General features: G+C 40.2%; 1 protein-coding gene across 1 annotated transcript; it reads right to left on the bottom strand.

Moving 5' to 3' along the window:
* On the bottom strand, positions 1 to 18,465 carry Nudt21 (nudix hydrolase 21). Its single transcript, XM_075976908.1, has 7 exons — positions 18,197 to 18,465; positions 14,485 to 14,685; positions 13,032 to 13,095; positions 10,030 to 10,119; positions 3,703 to 3,778; positions 2,244 to 2,358; positions 1 to 295 (listed from the first exon to the last, which is right to left on the bottom strand). The coding sequence occupies exons 1-7, from the start codon at positions 18,310 to 18,312 to the stop codon at positions 274 to 276; spliced, it is 684 nt and encodes a 227-aa protein (XP_075833023.1). The 5' UTR covers positions 18,313 to 18,465; the 3' UTR covers positions 1 to 273.
* Positions 18,466 to 18,547: the final 82 nt, after the last annotated feature.

Raw genomic sequence — 18,547 nt, 5'->3', positions numbered from 1 at the left:
TAAGATTTTTCAGAGTTTAATGAGAAACTTAAAAAAATAATAATAATACAAATAGGAAGTTCACCTTTTTTAATGTTGTACAAAAACACATGAGTAGAACAAACAATTAATGAACACTGTCACATGTTTACACCACTACCTAGTTCATATTAATTTTACTCTTCAAACAGGAGGAGGTGGCCATTTAGGGAAAACCAAAAATTCTCTACAATTCTTCTTCTATGTATGTAAGCTGTGCTCACAGAGACGGCTTCGTTACTTCTGTGTAGGAATTCAGTTGTATATAAAATTGAACCTGAGTTAAAAAAAAAAAACAGAAAACTAATTAAAAACACTATTAGTTATACAGTTTCCACTTCCAACAAGGAAAGCACTTCCCTCCTTGGACACATTTAGCATTTCTATTAAGACAGTTCGCCCTCACTGGTCATGCTTACACAAGTACAGCTGAATACTTACCATGAGAAACTTTAATTTGGTTAATTATGAACTACAAAAGTTCCTTAAAGGCATAAAAAGTTGTTACAAGTCCTTTGCTATGTGCACACACATGCTCATGTACATTACCTGACATAGAAAGAGGCCAAAGTAGAGGAGCAGAAGCTGAAGGATGATTAGTGACAAAGTAAAAGGCCAATTCTGCACTCACCAAGCTTCCACAAAAGCTAACACCATCACTAGGGTGATGGTGAACAGGTATTAAGTAGTCCTAGGTACTATGCTCTAAGCACTTTTATGTGTTGTCTGACTTGGTCCCCACAATCATATGAAGAAACTACCATCCTCATCTGTATATGAAGTATATGGCAAACAAATGAAAGAGTTTGTCCAAACTTTTACTACCACCAAGTATTAAAAGGGCAGAAGAGATGGCTCGGTGGTTAAGGGCATTGGCTGCTCTTCCAGAGGACCAGGGTTAAAGTCCCAGCCCCCACCTGGCAGCTCACAACTCTCTATAACTCCAGCTCCAGAGGATTCAACACCTTCACACAGATCTATATGCAGTCAAAACACCAATACACAAAATAAAAAGTGGGATCCAAATCCGAACACTAATTGCACAATCAACAAAATTTTATTTATTAAAAGCAAGTGCAAGTTAGAGAATGAAAAGTGTGTGTGTACACACATGTGAGCACAAGTGCCAGAGGCAGTTATGAGCTACCCAGCAAGGGTGCTGGGAACTCAACTCATACCCAGTGCAAGAGCAGTATACATTCTTAACCACTAAGCCATCTCTCCAGTTCTTTTTCCATATTTTTCTCCATATTCTTTTCTTCTTTTGTTTGACAACGTAACCCTGGCTGGCCTAGAACTTATTATGTAGAGCACGCTGGCTTTGAACTCATGGTACACTACCATGACCGACCTTAACTGTTTTATCTGTAGTTGTTATCCATGGTCAGCTTTAACAAACTCATAATACAAATCAATTTTAAAGATGCACACTCAAGTGAAGCATGGTGGAGCACACCTTTGATCTTAACACTCCAAGGCAGAGGCTGGCGGATCTGAGTTGTTGGCCAGCATGGTCTACATAATGAGTTCCAGGACAGTCAGGGCTGTATAGAAAGATCCTGTTGCAAAAACAAACCAAACCAAAACCCACAAACCACACCCCAAAACACACACACACACACACCACCTATCTGCTTCAAAATTCAGATTCCAGATAAAACTATAGGACTGTAACCTATTTGCCAATTCAGGCCTAAGTACAGTAAGTTCCAAAAACAGAAAAAAATTAAACTATACTAAAAGATTTGGTTATCCATTTTTATATAAACAACTACTACATATTTTAAATATTGACTGTTTTACCATCTCTTCTTTGAATAGATTGCAAACTTAATTTGCAATTGAGGATCAGAACATCATGCCATAATTTCAGTCTTGGGGTACGTTCGGTCATATTTTAATTTACCAATAACATACAATAAGAATACATTGACTGGGCAGTGGTGGCATACACCTTTAATTCCAGCACTCAGACGGTAGAAGCAGGCAGATCTCTCATGAGTTCGAGGCCAGACTGGTCTACAGAGTGAATTCCCCAAAGAGCCAAGGCTGCAGGGAGAAACCGTGTCTCAGAAAGGGGAAGAGAGGCTTAACAAAACAAAACATTGACTGTCTTTATTTTCCTTAAACCCTAAAATTTATGAACTATCACTTCTCAAGTGGCTCTAAATATTGTTAATTAGATATTTTACATAGTCCCATCAGAAATGTTCAACTTTCCATACCTGCTCAACAGCTGAGGAAGACTAGAAATGATGGGTCCGTATCCCGGGGCATTGTCATACAATTCAAACAACGGTGCAGCTACCAGCTTGTAATTTTTCGGGACTGCAAACAAGGCTTAAAAGAAAGAAAAACAAGTATTTAATTTCTTAACTCTTTCATATGTTTCCTCCCACTTTGTAACTAATCAATTTTACATTTCAGAAAAGCTTTGATGTGTGTTCAAATGGCCATGCAAGCATATGTGAAGGCCAGAGGCTGGCATCAGGGTATTTTCTCAATCCCTTCCTACCTCATATTTTTAGTTTCTCAGTGGACCTGAAGCTCACTGTTTTGGCTAGACTGGCTGACCAAAGAACTCCCAGATTCTACCTTTCTGGGGTTACAGAGGGATACCACCATGCTTGTCTTTTTACATGGGTGCTGAAGAGCCAAACTCAGGTTCTAAATCTTATCAGAGTGAGCACTTTACCTGGGCCATCTCCCCAGTCCTGAGAAAAACTTTTAAGGAAAAAGGTAATTCTCATTCATCATTTTGGGCTACCTGTGTCTTCTAAAGATTATAGACACATATTTGAAACTCATTCTCTCAAAAGAGAAATGCCATAAACACCTTAAAAAGCAAAAATGAGAATTGGCCTGGTATTGTAAATTAATTTTTAATCCTTGTATAAAACTATTGCAAGAAATGGAGCCAGACATTGTGATAATTCCTGCATTCGAGGCTAAAGCAGGAAGATTGAGATTTGGAGGCTTGTCTTCCAAACATGAGGAAAAGAATTTAATCCTCAAAACTCATATTATGTGTGCGCTTATAATCCTGGTGCCAGTAAAGTGGAGACAGAGGGCCAGTCAGTTTAGCCTAATTGTTGAGCTCCAGGTCAACAAAGGACAGCATTCCTAAGGATACTTAACAGTCAGAGAGGGAGGGAGGGAAGGAAAGAGGGGCAGGCAAGCAGGCTGGCTGAAAAATGACTCAGCAGTTAGGATAAATCAATTACTGTTCTTCCAGAGGACTGGAGTTTAGTCCCCACCACCAGCACTCATCAGTGCATGCATTACACAGAATTAAAACAAAGAGATTGATCTAATTTGGAGGCAAGCCTGAGCTACACAGCAAGAACCTGTCTCAATATAAAAGAACAACAACAACAAAAAAGCCACAGGTGGTAGTGAAAATCTGTAATCTCAATACTTGAGAGGGAAGGAGTTAGAATCAGGAGATCTTGAGGTTTGTTTTTTGGGGAGTGGGGTTAGAGTGTAATGTTGGGGTGAAGATTTTAAGCTCTAGTTAGATTTCATGCCCCCTACACCCACAACTGGCACAAAGAGAAAAACTAGGTGAGTTTACTCAAGTGTGATAGGTGTTTTCAGCCTTAGAGTGAACCTAAAGCTATTCAAAGAAACTGGAGGAGACAAGGAGAGAACCTGAGAGAGCTGTCTTTCAGACACATGCCTTACCTTTCTCTTGAAGCTGAACCAGGAACAACTTCTTATGTTCCTTGGGCTTTGTAATATGTGCAGGAATATATGGATACTAAAACAGAAAATGAGAAGAACTTATAGGTTTCAAGCATCACTATTCTTTTACACCTCATGTCTTAATTAACAAGTTTTCCAATTTCAGATATGAAGCTCAACTACACTCCTACCTTAACTCAGTCTTACTGTAACACATTCACCATAGCTCCATTTAGTTCTCTGAATGTACACTTCCCAGTATACTTACTGTTGGTAGTACACTACTGTCCTGCTTCCCTTCAAAGGGCTGAACAGGTCCCTATATAACAGACACATCACGTGCCTTCGCACACATGCAATAACAAGCAGCAAATCCATCAGCTATTCAAACAGTCACAGAATATATAAGGGGAGAAAGTTACAACACAATCAAATTTCGGTTTTAACAAAAGTTGCTTCCGCCATTTGTAAGTTCTAGAATCCTGATGTGATCATGTTTACTTGATTGAAAACCTTAAAGCCTTGAGGTATTTGACAAGATGCTCTTTGCTTCTTCCTCCTACCCCCGCCCCCATACACATGGCACATGCTTAAGAACACAGGATGAGCTAAGTGGATTTCTGCCAGCTGGGCGGAGTCTAACTGCTGGGTAAAATGGAGAAAATATTTAGGAAAACTAAAGGAACAGGAAGAACTAGAGAAGCAACTGCTTGAGAACAATTTGACATAGAGGGAGGAAAGGGATTTTTTTCTTCCTTTACAATGTCTGTATTATACAAATCTCTCCTACCTTCTCCAAGAGTATACTCAGAAATCTGTTTCCTTTTGGGGTTGTATTTGAAGACAGAGGATTTAGAAAGCTAAAAAGAGACATACAAGGAGAGTGGCTAAAGGCCATGGTTGCCAAAAGAGGTATAACCACACTCACTTTACACAGGCAAGATTACCCAGTTTAGTGAAGACACACGGACACTGCATCCATCCATTCAGTCCTTAAGTCATTACAAAAGCCAACTGTTTACTCCATATTCTGTTCCTCACTGGCACCCAACCAGGATAATTATACACCAGAACTACCTTAAAGTACAAATGAAATGAAGCAACTCTCCCAGGTTTTGGGGATCTATATGAAAACCAGAATATTAACAGTGAGGGATAACGAGGTGAGGAGGAGTTCAAGCAGCACACTTGAAAACACCTCTACTTCACACTCAACAAACCATGGCCAAATAACAAAAAAGGGGCAAATGCAGCTTCCCCCTTTCTAAAGGCTTTTCTCTAGTCCTGGTCTTAATGGCTAAGCCGGCACAGTTTGTATGAAAAGACTCAAACAAGGAAGCGGCCCTATTCTTTGCTACTTCCTGTCTCACCTCTTAAGCAATCTGTGTCCACATCTTCACCCCATAATATATCTTTGAAGGATGAATGCATTCTTTTGAAAACTTAGGAAAGAAAAGCAGCAACTACTATTTCCACATACCCCAGAGTAACCAAATAGTTGTGAGGTTGTTTTTCTCTGTATAAGAAACACATCTTCGGTGACTTTATGACTGTAAGAAATCATCATCAGCGAACTATTATCATTACCAAAAAACAAACAAGGGCTGGAGAGATGGCTCAGAGGTTAAGAGCACTGACTGTTCTTCCAGAGGTCCTTAGTTCAATCCCCAGCAACCACATGTAAGCTCACAACCTTCTGTAATGAGATCTGGTGTCCTCTTCTGGCCTTCAGGCATACATACAGGCAGAACACTGTATGCATGATTAATAAATAAATAAATAAATAAACAAACAAACAAGTAGCATAAAAAAATTCTCTATCTCCTTTGAGACAAAGTCTCACTAGTGTAAGCACTATCTGACCTGGCACTCACTCCCTGCATATACCTGGCTAGACTTGAACTCACAGAGACCCACCTGCCCCTGCCACCTAATTGGCAGGATTTAAACAAGCATGGGCCACCACACCTATCCAGATAATATGAGACCTTAACAGAAGGACAAACCACAACCTATGAAGGCCAGCATTCAAGATGTCCCAAACATCCAAGTCTTCAGCATAAACACCTCAATGGATTCTCTCCTGCTATGGACCAGAGTGACAAATAGAATACAGAAGTGACCATTTGTCAACTGCCAAGACCAGGAAGCTAAATGACCACAACTTCCCACTTGGATATTTCCTGACATCATTTCTTACTTTTCTTCAATTACATGCTCTAGGAAAGGTAACTGTCCTAGAGGGAGTTATCCTTTGAAGATGACAAAAAAAAAAAAAAAAAAAAAAAAAAACAAGGGAAGACCTATGCCAACTGGCAAAAACTGAAGACTCCAGTCTAAAAGCCAAGAAGTCTGCATGCATTGTCCCATTATGATTTATGATGCAGTCCCAGCTGAGAACCTGTGACTTCACAAGGCCCTGAAAATTCCAAGATAATATCTATTATCTCAGGCTACTAAATTTGGAGGTAGATTGAGTATCCCTTATTAGAAATGTACAAGATCAAAGTGCCTCTGTTGTGTGATATCTTGTGTTCTAACAAGTAAAGTTTGCCTGGAGATCAGAGAGCAGAGCTAGTCACTAGTTAACCTTAGAGGCCAGGCAGTGGCCCACACACTTTAATCCCAACATTAGGAAGGCGGAGACAGAAAGTGATAAAGTGGGGTGTAGACAAGATCTCAGCCTTTTCTGGATGCCTGAGGGAGGAGACAGGTAGGAAGCAACTGGTGGCTGCTCCTCTGGTTCTCTGATAGTGTAGACTTTTACCCCATGTCTGACTCCCGGGTTTTTAATTGATAAAGATTATTTAGACTAATGCTTCATGCTTCCAATTCTGAGTTTTGTAAACTCTGGAATGTTTACACTCATGAGTATCCACAACTTAAAAAGTCCAAAATTATAAAATCCAAAACCTTTTTCATGTCAGCCAGTCTCTAAATCTCAGATTTTTGCATTACAAATGCCCTGCCTGTAATTTGTTACACGGCAACAATACACCACCTTGCCTTATTTGTCCCCTTGTCCCACTGAGCCCTAAACCAATATATAGGAGAACGAGCATGTGTCCCATAATACATGAATCTTATTGGCAATTCAAACACAAGACCACTTATTTTCATTTTAAATGACTTAGACAAGGGTAAGAGAAAGAGAAAAGGGTTAACCTTGTAATAAACATAAGAGAGATATGAGATGAGACTAAACTAATTTAAGCAAATATAAAAACAGAAATAATTAGGACAGCCAGGCATGGTGGATGCACTAGGGGGTTTTGTATGTCAACTTGACACAAGCTAGAATCAACAGAGAGGAGGGAGCCTTAGCTGAGGAAATGCCTCCTTGAGATCCAGCTGTAAGGCATCTTCTCATTTAGTGATCAATGGGGGAGAGCCCAGCCCATGGTGGGTGGTGCCATTCTGGGTTCTATAAGTCATGGGAAACAAGCCAGCCAGTAAGAAGCTCCCCACTCTGGCCTCTTGCATAAGCTCCTGTTTCCAGGACCCTGCCCTGTCTGTTCTGATTCCTTCAGTGATGAACAAAAATGCTGAAGTATAAGTCAAATAAAACCTTTCCTCCCCAACTTGCTCTATGGTCATGTTGTTTCATTGCAGCAATAGAAACCCTAACAAAAACAGTGGCATATGCTTTAAATCACAGCATATATGAGGGAGAAGCAGGAGGATTTCTGTTGAGTTCAAGGCCAGTCCAATCTAGTAGCATGTTCCAGGACAGCCAGGAGTAGTAAAGAGACCAGTCTCAAAAAATATATAAACAAACAAAACACCACAAACAACTAAAAGAATCAGGATATATGAAAATAGTGATGATATATTTGATGAGATTACTTTAATATGATAATGGTTGTATTCTTTTCTTGTGTTGGGATGTAGCTCAGTGGTTGAGTGCTTGTATAGCAGGCACAAGGTCCTACATCCCAGTCCCAGTTTTTTTTTGAAGAAATTTTTTTTCCACACAACCAATTTTCAAAAGTAGACTTGTAATAGCTACATAACACTCCATGTGTTTGAATGTCCTCGAGAAGATCCAGGACTTAGAACTGTCTGCAAGCACAAGAAAGCAGCTCTGCTTCAGTGTTTATCTGATAGTTTTAAGATAAAACAAGTCATTTATTTGATTAAGACAGCCAGATTCTCTTCAAATTTACATGCTGGCTTTCTGGCTTTATGTCCACCTTACTCTAGTTCAGTCTCTTGCTGTGGGTGATTCCCTAGGAGTCTAGACACTTACTGGGCTCCTGCCCTACTGGGAATCCCATACACCAAGGTCTTTGGCAACGAACACTGGGAAGGTGAAAGTGTTCATACTGTTCCAAACACAGACCACTTACTAAAGACTCCCTTCCTTCAAGAAATTAACTATGTGGCTAATGCCTTCAGAGGCCAGAAGGTCTTAGATCCACTGGAAGTGAAGTTACAGATACTTATGAACTATCTTATGGGTGCTGGGAACTGATTCTGGTCTGCTGAGCCATCTCTCCAGCCTTTATTTTCATTATTTTTAATTACGTGTACGCATGTGTGTCTGTACACATGGATGCAGGTACCCAGAGGTGAGAGGTGTCAGAGCCCCTGAGATTAGAGTTACAGGCAGTTGTGAGTCTGTATACACCTAATGTATACAGATTCACCTAATATACATTAGGAATGTATATTTTGGGAATGACTACCAGAACAGTATGGGCTTCAACCCCATGAACCATCCTTTAGTATCCATTGTCATCTTTTTATAAAATAAAATCCTTATCTTTTACAATCACACTAAAATACTTACAATTGAAATTATACCGGGGGCTGGAGAGATGGTTTAGTGGTTAAGAGCACTGACTGCTCTTCCAGAGGACCCGGGTTCAATTCCCAGCACCCACATGGCAGCTCACAACTGTCTGAAGATCAGTTCCAGGGGATCTGACACTTCACACCAATGCATATAAAATAAAGTTAAATAAACCATAAAAATATTTTAAAAAAAAGAAATTATACCTAGGATTTACTTCAGAATAGTCCATGGTGGCCAGGTGGTAGTAGTGTACACTTTAATTCCAGCACTCTGAAGGCAACAGGCAGATCTCTGAGTTCGAGACAAGCCCAGTCTACAAAGCAAGTTCCAGGATGTCCAAGACTGTTACACAGAGAAACCCGTCTCAAAACAAAAGAAGTCCATAGTGAGGACAGGAATGTGCAGCAGCCGCAGGAGGGCAGTATGAAAGTATCCCATCATGAATTGCTATTAAAGATGAATTTTCCTTACTGCAAATCTACTTTTACATATTTTAAAAAAGTATGCATTAAGGCCTGGTTCAATCTCCAACACCTTAAAAAAACGAAGAAAACAAAACAGTATCATGCTAAAAATGTAGTTTATCATCTGTGAACACCGGTAATCCCAACAGTTTGGAAATAAGAGGTAGGCAAACAGTGCAAGGCCAGACTTGGCTACATAGCACTTTCAATATATGCGTACACACACACACACACACACACACACACACACACACACGCACGCACGCAATAAAAATAAAAATAGAAGAAGGAAATTCTGTTTGGTTTGTTAGTTTCCTAAACCTAAATTAAGGAGTTTAAAAAAAGAAATTGAAAGTCAAAGTCTATTTTGATCCTTTATTAGTAAAAATTTTTCCATTTGTTTGAGGGGGAAGGGTTTAGTTCCTAGCACCTATATGGTGACTAACGAGCATCCCAACTCCTGTTCTAGGGGATCCAATTCCCTCTCTCTTATGTTCTTGGGCATCAAGCACAGACTACACACAGGCAAACATTCATACACATGAAAGGGAAAAACTGTTTGGATTTTTGTTTTGTTTTTTGAAACAGGGTTTCTTGGTATAACAACTCTGACTGTTCTGGAACTGTTTGTAGACCAGGCTGGCCTCAAACTCACAGAAATTTGCCTGCTTCTGCTTCCTCAGTGCTGGGATTAAAAATGTGCACCACTACTGCTCAACAAGCTGTTTGGTTTTAAAAATGTTTTTTAATCAAAATTAAGGAAATGAAAATAAGAAATGGGAAGCCATGATCTACTTTGGTCATTTTTCATTTCTAAAAATTTCCACATCTATGTGTGTGTGTATATATATGCTACAGCATGCATAAGGAAGTCAAAAAACAATTTATGGGAATTTATCCTCTGCTTCTATCACATGAATTACAGAGATCAAACTAAAGTCATAAGGCTTGGCAGCAAGCACCTTTACCTGCTAAACCATCTTGTTGGCCCTGATCTATTTTAATGTCTGGAGTTAAGTGAGCTTTCTGCTTAACCAAATGCCTGGTAAACAACTGAACACTGACCTGAGGAGGTTCAAAATTTGGTCTCCACCAGTTACCAATGCAGTCATCAATGACCCAGTCTTGTAGGACTCCATCTTGACGACCCAGTATCTGTGGAAAGTAGTAGTACAATGAACAAACTAAATAAACACACATAAGAACACATGATGCACATACATATATGCAGGCAAACAATCATACACATAATAGAAGTAGACTTAAAGTTATTCTCTACCCATTTCACTGGTCAACAATGGTTCTGCAGAGTTCAGAGTAAGAAAGCAATCTCCTGTCCTATTTCACTCATTCCCAACTGGCTACAACACTCAGCTCCTAGTTGTTTCCCCCAATATCTGTCTCTATGTTTAAAAGTATCTTTTTATTTTTCAATTGTCTTAGAATAGTTTCACGTATTAAGAAACCTTCCAAAGATGTGCCAGGAACTCCCCATAATGCCTACACCTTTCCTCTACCTTTACCATCTTATATCAGTATAGCAAATCTGTTAAACTAATGAATCAACACTATACCAAAAAAACCTATACAGTTTTCAGGTCTCTTTAATTCTGTACCCAATGTCCCATTTCAGGCCCAGGATCCCATCTAAGATACAAGACGTGGTCATCATTTTCCCTGAGCTGTTCTAGACTGTGTAGTATAGAACTCTATAGCTTGATGATCTTGACAGTCTTGAGGAATACTGATCAGGATTTTGTTCTCTGTGAGACGGAGGTTACAGATTCTGGCAAGGAAAACAATAGAGGCAAAATGCCATTCTTACATCAACTCATATCAAAGGCTCATGCCATCACTATGACTCCATTAATATGAACCATAATTACTTGGCTGAGGTAATGTTACTCAGATTCACCTTCCTCAATTGTAGATTAGAATTTAGGTATTAAAACTATAGTGCTCAAATTCTTCACAGACCTTGAAAAAACAATACACAACTTCATATGGAGAGGCAAAAAACCCAGGGTAGCCAAAACAATCCTGTGCAATAAAGGAACTTCTGAAGGCACCACAATCCCTGACTTCAAACTCTACTATAGGAGGACCAATGGAACTGAATCAAAGATTCGGATATCCACATAACTTATGAACACCTGATTTTTGACAAAGAAGCAAAAAATATCAAATGGAAAAAAACATATTCAAGAAATGGTGTTGGCAAACTGAATATTAACGTGTAGAAGAATGAAAATAGATCCATTATCTATTGCCATGTATAAAACTCAAGTCCAAATGGATCAAAGATCTCAACATAAAGCCAAACCATACTGAACCTCACAGAAAGGAAAGTGGGAAGTATACTTGAACACATTGGCATAGGAGACCACTTCCTAAATATAATCCCAGTAGCACAGAAACTGAGAGAAACAACAAATGAGACCTCCTGAAACTGAGAAGCTTCTGTAAAGCAAAGGGCACAGTCAACAAGACAAAACAGCTCCTACAGAATGGGAAAACATCTTCAGCAACCCCACATCAGAGAAAGGTCTGATCTCCAAAATATACAAAGAACTCAAGAAAATGGTCATCAAAAGAACAAATATTCCAATTAAAAAAATGGAGTACAGACTTAAACAGAGATTAAGAGATTTAGATTCTCAACAGAAGAATCTAAAATGGCTGAAAGACACTTAAGAAAATGTTCAACATCCTTAGCCATCAGAGAAATGCAAATCAAAACTCTGAGAGTCCATCTTACACCTGTAAGAATGGCCAAGATTAAAAACACTGATGACAACTTGATGGAGGAAGGTCATCTGTCTATGTGTTACTTTCATTGGTTAATAAAGAGACTGCCTTGGCCTTTTAATAGGACAGAAAATTAGGTAGGCGGGGTAAACAGAACAGGATGCTGGGTAGAAGGCAGTGAGGAAGACGCCATAGCTTTCCTCTCCGAGATGGACGCAGATTAGAATCTTCCCGGTAAGCCACCACCTTGTGGTGCTACACCGATCAATACAAATGGGTTAATCAAGATGTGAGAGTTAGCCAGTAAGAGGCTAGAGCTAATGGGCCAAGCAGTGATTTAATTAATACAGTTTCTGTGTGATTATTTTGGGGCTGGGTAGCCGGGAATGACCAAGCGGCCCCTCCTCCAACAGAGTACCATCCTCTTCCCTACTGCTCTGCTCCACTTTGCAGAGATGCTCTCAATCCCTTCACTACTCGACTCAAAGACCACTCATTTAGAATGAAAGCTTTTAAATATTCTCCCCATCTCCTAAACTTTTACAGCTAAGTGTTGGCTTGTTCAGTTCCTACAAACCCAGTCACCAGTCGGTCGCTGCTCAACTGGACCAAATGGGAAAAACAACATAGATAAATATAAGGTGTATAGAGCCAACCAATCCAGCTCATGGATGGGCTCACTGGCTCTGGGACCTTGCAAGTCCTCAGCCTTCCTGTTCTTTAGTATTGATTCTGGCTGCTCTCCTGATGAGTAGGCCACAGTTTCTGCTAAGTCTGGCATGGGGAGCCCAATTACTTTCCATCTCTTTCCAACTTACTGTTACTATTTTATTTACTTATTATTTTGCTAATGTCTCATTTTGCCTTCCTTAAATACTACTGAATTTATACTTTTTAAAGGTTACCCTTTTCTTGACTTTTTGGTAGTTTTCAAAGGAACCAGAGGAAAAAATGAGTAGGTTTCTTGTGGTTCTTCTGAAAACTCTACCAAAAAGGCAATTTACCATCAAATTTACTTCATCAATCTTTTGTTGTATTTTATTTTATTTAGCAACATGGTCTCACTCTGTGGACCAGCTGGCATAGAACTCACTATGTAGCCCAAGTGGTCTTGAACTCAAGGCAATCCTTCTACCTCAGCTTCCCAAGAACAAAAATTAGACACGCTTATTTTACAGAAAATAAGTATTATACTAATTCAGGTTTAAGTTGTATTTACTGACTACTAACTATTCAAATTAAACTCATTTTTATAAGACACATGAAAACTCAATTAAGTTGGTGGTATTCAAATGGGCAATAAAATTGTTGAAAAATACCTCTGTCATTAAGCGTTTTAGACCTTCAACTTCATCTTCTCCTGGGTTAAGTTCACCACCAGGTCTGTAAAAAGATTAAGAATTTCAGCTTTCAATTTAATACAATTTGGGGATAATAGCAAGAACACAATAATTATAGTTTCCATCAAGTAAGTGAGCAAGACCTATTTCACTATTTCAGTACCATCTGATAAACAATCAAACAAGGACCAAAGGTGGCAGATGTGCTGTAAAGTTGAACCCACAATGTTAAGTACCAAACCATCATATACAATCCTAGTTTTTAACAGAAAAATATATATATAATAAACATAATCACTGGCCAGCAATCCACCAGAGCCTCCTCACAGGAAGTACAACCAATTCTCAGAAAACAGACAGACTACATTCTTTATGGTGCATTTCTCAAAAATATCAATTTAGATTTGAGGCCCTTTTTTTTGGCACAATATTATTGGTGGGCAAGTAAATATTTAAAGAGTTATGGACTCGAGTGATTAAGCTATATGAAAACAACTGCTTCTAGAAACTGAGCTTGGACTGTTCTAGTTCAAGGATATTAACAATATATAAAAACATGCAGATTTCAGTCAGGTGATAGCAGTGTACACCTTTAATCCCAGCGCTTGGGAGGCAGAGGCAGGCAGATCTTTGTGAGTTCAAGGACAGCCTGGTCTACAGAATGAGTTCCAAGACAGCCAGGACTGTTACAAAAAGAAATCCTGTCTCAAGAAACAAATAAACAAACTAAACAAACGTGAAGATGTAGAACTCTGAAGCCATTTCTGACAACTTTGAGGCCTCTTGGCAGTAATGCTCCCCACCTCCCCTGGGAAACAAGGACCTAACAATTGCCCATATACGTACTGAAATGTTGGGAACTTTCTATCATCTTCCTGAGCCCTTGTGAATGTTCTCCAAATAGAACTCAGTTATTGAATAGGGGCAAGATAACCCTTAGGTGTTGACTCAGTTCCTGGTGTTTTGACTCAGGCCCTGGGAAAGGGGCAAAGTGACCCTCAGATGTTTCCCCCTAACCTCATCTGATCTGGCAACCACTCTCCAGCCAATTATTGATAATAGCCCTTTTGAATAAGCCAATCATAATAGTTAAAGAACAACCCCCAGAAACCCCCTTCCTTTTGTGTTTTTTTTCCTTTAAAAATATCCTGTACCAGCCATTCGGGGTCTTTCTGCCTTTTTGAATGCTGAAAGACCCTGTCATGACAGAATTAATAAAATCCTCATGTTTTTATATCAGCTGTGGTGTGAGAGATGGTTTCTTGAGGCGACTCCTCCTCGGTGATTGGAGTCTAGGGTCCAACAAAAATGCAGATATCTTCTTTGGAAAAGAAATAAGCACTACACTGGAGAAGAACCATGACTTTTCTTTCAAGACTCTTTCACAGTATTTGTTTAAATGGAAAGGGCTAAAATGTCCAACACCACTTACAGTTTGAAGAAAGTTGTTCCCAGCTGTAACAGTAACACATGGGGTAGCCGGTGCTCATGTACAATCAGAACCCCTTCTACAGTCCTTCTCATCCCAATTTTATCAAATTCCTCCCGCATGCGCTGAAATCTGGCTGCAACAGAGCTGTCCTTCTCATAGAGGGGCTCTTTTGTACCAAAGGTATAATTGGTAAGCGGGTACCTGTGAAGCAAAGACAAGCGTTTAGCATGAGAACAGATGGTCTTACTTACCAGAACAGTTCAAAATAACATTTAAAAAAAAAAAAAAAAAAAACCATGGTCTCAGGGTAGTGATGGTGCACGCCTTTAATCCCAGCACTCAGGCAGTCAGGCAGATCTCTGAGTTTGAGGCCAGCCTGGTCTACAAAGCAAGTTCCAGGACCGCCAAGGCTATTTCACAGAGAAACCCTGTCTAAAACTAAACAAAACAGGTGGTCAAAGCTACATTGTGCTCAAAGACAACTAGCCCAAAGCTTCATAACCAGCTAGGAGATAGCAAAGATCAGAATGTTGTTCCTGTCTGGGCTCTTGAAGCCAGAACTTCCATGTGTCAATCACAGACAGCACTGTCCTACTAAGGCCCCTGAAATGCTTATCAAAGTGAATATCCATACTGGTTTTAGATCATTTCATGACACTAATACCAAATAACCAACCTGATTCTTCTGATTAACCTAGTTATAAATTCTATTAACTAAATGACACTAATAGCCAATCTCTTTTCTCATATATGCTGAGCCACCACTGTCTGTTAACATCTCCTCTGTTTTCTTCTAAATTTTTAAAAAATGTGTTTTTGTACACGCATACAAATGGTGTTCTATGACATGTGTACAGAGGTCAGAGGATAACCTGTGTGAGTCTGTGCTCTCCTTTTACCAAGTGGGTTCTGGGGATTGAACTCACATCATCAATCTTGGCAGCAAGCACTTCTACCTGAAGAGCCACCTCACTGATCCCTCTGCAATTTTCTGTTTCTCCCAGTTAGCAATTCTAGTTCCTTTTCAGATTAACTTTTTTTTCTTCCTCTGGCTTGCTTGATTTTTGAAACAGAGTTGGCCTGGAACTCGCTTTGTAGACCAGGCTGGTCTTGAGCACAGAGATCTGTCTGTCTTTCCTTCCTAAGTGCTGGGACTAAGGATACACAGCACTACAGTGGCTTAGACCTGTTTTCGTTTTCCCTCTGAGACTTCTTAAGGCTTCTGCATTTACCCTATCCAGTATACTTACTCTTCTACCCATATCTAAGATGAATAGCCTCTTTTCCTGATCCAGAATCTAAAATAAGATTTAAAGTGCTAAAAAGCTCATCTTGCTTAGTAAAGATCAAACTTTCCTTAAGGTTTAAAATCCACATTTATATTTTATCACACATTCTAACTTGCAGCCCCTTGATTATAGTTTATTTTTCAGAAAGAATGTTTTAATTGAACATGGCTAATCCCCTCATTTATCCCCTCCCCCAAAAAGTGCTTATCAAGGAAGCATGAGAACTTAAATTCAATCTCCAGCACCCAGCAAAAACACTCAACTAGCACCAAACAGACCAAATATGAACATGGTGGCCCAACAGGTTCCCATTGTAGATCCCATGAGAGACCGTATTATCAAACAAGCTGGAAGATGAGAACTGACACTCTGTCCTGACTTTCTCCACACGTGTGCAGATACATACACAAAGTCACAAATGCTGTGAACATACACACACACATCGACAAGTGCACACATCTGCATGAATGCATATAGCACCCGTGGGCAACACATACAAAACTCTTGATATTAATAGGCAACAACATACTCTCCTCAGTTGTTCTTGAAAAGGGCAATCAAGGTAACCAAAAGAAAAACATTCCAGAAGTCAAATTCTAAGCATCAAGTGGCTCTAAAATAATGAAAATATGCCATTTTCAGGCGTCTTTAAAGACTACAGATAACTCTGCAGTAGATCCAATAATGAATCTAATACCATCATTATTAGGAAGAAGTTACTACACATAGCTTTATATACTGCTTTATGTGTGCTAACGTTTGGTTTTCCTAACTTGCGTTAGAAAGAATTAAGACCAGACACAAACTATTTCTGTTGCAATGGCTATCTCCTACATCACAAGATCTCAGCAGAATGAAACATTAGACTTTCCGGCTGTGAAATCTGAGTAGCAGCCCACATAGAGCACATTCTCCACATCACAGTGAGCATTTCACTGCGTGTATCCATCTTACTTGCTCTTCTGGACACCTGGCTATGCGCATGCACACATGTGTCACAAAAGCCACCCATCTGGTTTTGCCTAAATGAAAATACACTGCAGAAACAAAGATTTGCTTCTCATTTAATAGATAATTCACCCAGGCGAATTCACATTCACAGCACTTTATTTCTCAACACTGCATTGACACAGGAAAAGTAACATGCTCACCTGAAAAACATCTCTGAAAGCACAGCTACTCAACAATTCTGCACAATGGCCTGATGTAAGCTGATCCAGGAACCAAGGCAAGGATATAAAAACCCACAATCCTGGCCTATCACAAAAGGAATGCAGAACTTGTGCTTTCAGTTTTCACATTTTGAGGTGCTTGGAGATGGGATCTGGGGCCTTGCACACACTAGGCAAACGCTCTGCCAGTTAGCAAGCCCCTCCCGTGCTCGCTCATTCTTTTAAACAGCACTTGCCTTCTCCATTTCACAGGAATCTTATAAACATGTGACAGGAAATTATAGTACTACTATATATTTTGGTACAAAAGTTGATTTGTATAGACACCACTATAGGCTATTTCCAGGTTTTATAAAACCTCATATTTATTATCTAAGTTTTCGAGCCAGCAGCACTTGTTTTGCCAAAAAAAAAAACAGTAATAGTATCTTTTCAATTTCATGTCACACTTGGTTTTAGAAGGAAAAGTTCATTTATTGAATACGAAAGTGAGAAACACTACGACTTACCCAGAACACCACAATCAGCAAAGTCTTGCACTTTTTTTTTTTTTTTGCACTTTTTAAACACATAACCAGGCTAAACTGGCCATGTTTCCACACTGGGCAGGGCAATACCAAATACTGAGTGAACTGTATCCCAATCCTGACTTCTTGCTACAGTCACACTGTTTTAAGAGGGGGGGGGGGGGGGAGCCTGCCTGCAAATAGGCTTTCTAGGCAATTAAGTAAGATACCTCCAACAGCCTAAAAGAACACCACACAACAAAGCGTGCACTCTCAATCTAGGTCTACTGGGTGCCTGCGATGCTAATGTCACTTCAGTAGACAAGACATACGAACGCAAGAGGTAGACTAGAGAGCACGAAAATGAAAATTGTGGTCACTTGATGGAATACTACGCAACACTTAAAACCCTACGCCTTTAGAGGTAAATCTGGAAAACTTACTGTAAAAAAAAAAAAAAAGAAAAGGACACCCTACAAAATTAGTTACCCATTTCAAATAAAAACAAATACATGTGCAATGAAAACACCAACAAAGGATTCAAAGAACATACACATTGTGATGAATTCAAAGCAAATGTGGGTTTTAACCGTGACTGAATAAATGCAAAGGCAAACAGCCAAATCGGGGGCGAGAAGGAGATAGGGGAGAGAGGGAAGCGCGCATCCCGGAGGGACATCCCGCAAACCGGGTGAGCGAGGGCGCTCGGGGAGCGGTTTGCCCGCCGAGGCCTCGCCGCACTTACAGGTTAATGGTGCGCTCCAGGGTGAGGGGCTTGGTCTGCTGGATGTACTTGTTGCCAAACTGGTTGACCCCCCGGGGCCAGCCCGTCTGCGAGCGATTCGGCGGCACCACAGACATGCTGAACAGCTCCGACACTGGCGACGTGCAGAAAGCGGGGGCCAGGGGAGACGTCCGCAGGGCGGGCAGCGGTTATGTGCGTCCCGCTCAAAAGCCGCCGCCCGCCATTAACAGTCGAGAGCAAGAGGAGCCGAATGCCCACCGGAAGTGAATAGGCTCTGGCGGCAGGAAGTGTGTGAGGGAGGGGCCAGGCCACAGTCACGATTTGGCCAATGGCCGGCAGAATGGAGCAGTA

The sequence above is a fragment of the Microtus pennsylvanicus genome, chromosome 6 (assembly GCF_037038515.1).
Source record: "Microtus pennsylvanicus isolate mMicPen1 chromosome 6, mMicPen1.hap1, whole genome shotgun sequence".
In the NCBI taxonomy this organism is placed as follows: domain Eukaryota; kingdom Metazoa; phylum Chordata; class Mammalia; order Rodentia; family Cricetidae; genus Microtus; species Microtus pennsylvanicus.
The sequence above is the reverse complement of the archived record's forward strand: the minus strand, read 5'-3'. Positions and strand labels throughout refer to the sequence as shown.